A 2,056-nucleotide genomic window follows, 5' to 3' on the forward strand; every position below is an offset into this window, starting at 1 on the left:
ATTTTCTTTTTCCTTTTTTTCTTTACCCACCATTAATTATTATTCTCTTATTATTTAATTTTGATTATTTACTTTCCCGGACGAAATTGGGTGTTTCTTGATATTTTATTATTTTGTGCCAATCTTTCTTGATATTTTCATTAGCAACCTCGATTGCCCCATTCATCTTTGGATGACGATGTGAAATTTGATTGTTCAGGTTTGTGGCAATGAGAAATCATGGTTGTCAACATGCATTTGTTCATTATCGTCCTTCTTTGACAGATACTTGCTACCCATTGGGGGTATTTTGCCCCAGCTAAGAATCTCGCATCGAACTGTTTTTGTACTTCATCTTTGATCCAAAGACATTCTGGCTTGAGTGGTAACTTATGTTGAACTTTTCTTTCGTGTTGGTGCCGACTTTTACCTCTTCTTTCTCGCCCTCTTATATTAGAGATTTCAACCTTTTTTTGATGGGGTTTTATCTCATTAAATCTGGAGAGGGTTCCGGGTTAATCATAATCATCTTCCATGTTGTTGATAGGGCGCTCAACTTATTGTGTTCAAAACATTTATTGTCATATAAGTATTATTTAAGTTAAGAAAATTAAGACACGAGATAATTGAAAAAAAAAAACGAAACAAGCATCCTTTAATGTTAAACCAAATGCAAAAGAAAGTGTCAACCCGTAACGCACAAACCTCAAGGCTCTGGGAAAAGCAGTGAGGGTGATAAAAAAAAAAAGCGATTACAAAATTAATAAGCATCACAAGCAAATTCTTTGTCTTCCCATTCTTGGGTTTGCAAATACTTCTTCTTCTTTAACCTCGAGGTATATTTGTAGGAAACCTCTGTCAATCAGATCTTGTTTGTTAGGTACTTCCATGCTCGACAAGGGGATTGACCTCAACACTAGGTTTGTCCTCTTGGAACTTCAACCATCCCGCATCAATTAGAGATTGTACTTTGAATTTAAGGGATGTGCACATTTCTGTCGAGTGACCGACGGCTCCCCCGTGAAAATCGCACCTCGCATTTGCATAAAAACTTTTAGGGTATGGAGGTTGTAAGGGTTTCATTGGGCGAATAGCGGCCAGACCCTTCTTAAGGAGATGAGGTAATAGTTCCGTATATGTCATAGGAATGAGAGTGAAATTTTTCTCTGGGTTCCTCTTAGGATGAGCATTTTGACCAACGTTCTGATTAGGACCCAAGCCGGCTCCAGTGCCCCAAGCATTATTCGAGGCTTGTTGTGGTTGATAATACCCTGGCGGTCGCTTGTTTGGGAACCAGACATTGTATTGTTCACATAAGGAGGGTAATTCGGGATTGGTCGATAGTTATGAGTGGGCGCATGACCTCTCCACATGGGTATTGCTGATGTTGCATGCACTCCCATTTCCTTTTCTTTTTCCGAGTTAAAAACAAATTTCTTCGAAGTGGTGGCTTGAGACGTAATTTTCCCACTTTTCAGTCCAATCTCGATCCTTTCACCTATGATAATGATATCAGCGAAATTGGAAGACACATTTCCGATCATATGCTCAAAAAAAGGTGGTTGTAGTGTGCTAACAAACATTGCAACCATCTCCTTGTCATATAGAGGTGGCTCAACTTGCGCTGCCAACTCTCTCCATCGTTGCGCGTACTCCTTAAAAGACTCTTCCTCTTTCTTTGACATGTGGTGTAATTGTAGCCTGTCTGGCGCGACATGCATGTTGTATTTGTACTGCCTTACAAAGGCATCCGCCAAATCTGCCCAAGAGCGGATATGGGAGGATTCCAGATGCGTGTACCAACTTAATGCCGCATCAGCCAAACTATCTTGGAAGAGATGAATGAGTAATTTATCATCATGAGCATAGGCAGCCATTTTTCGACAATACATGGTCAAATGATTCTTAGGGCATGTGTTACCCTTGTACTTTTCGAATTCCGGAACCTTGAACTTGTGCGGAATCGTCACTCCTGGGGCCAGACTCAACCTTGCCACGTCACCAAACCCGTAACTTTCAATCCCTTCTATGGCTTTCATCCTGTCTTCAAGTGCCTCAAGTTTACTTTTCTCTTCTT

The 2,056-nt window shown here is 40.5% G+C and overlaps 1 protein-coding gene across 1 annotated transcript; it reads right to left on the minus strand.

Annotated features, from left to right (window-relative positions):
- Positions 1-1,118: 1,118 nt before the first annotated feature.
- Positions 1,119-2,018, minus strand: LOC106780130. The gene has a single exon (XM_014668384.1). The coding sequence runs from the start codon at positions 2,016-2,018 to the stop codon at positions 1,119-1,121; it is 900 nt and encodes a 299-aa protein (XP_014523870.1).
- Positions 2,019-2,056: the final 38 nt, after the last annotated feature.

The sequence above is a fragment of the Vigna radiata genome, unplaced genomic scaffold (genome assembly GCF_000741045.1).
Source record: "Vigna radiata var. radiata cultivar VC1973A unplaced genomic scaffold, Vradiata_ver6 scaffold_1372, whole genome shotgun sequence".
NCBI classification, from domain to species: domain Eukaryota; kingdom Viridiplantae; phylum Streptophyta; class Magnoliopsida; order Fabales; family Fabaceae; genus Vigna; species Vigna radiata.

Bases quoted from the DNA above. Each gene is read 5' to 3' on its own strand.
- LOC106780130 (XM_014668384.1), bottom strand. From the start codon at position 2,018: ATGAAAGCCATAGAAGGGATTGAAAGTTACGGGTTTGGTGACGTGGCA.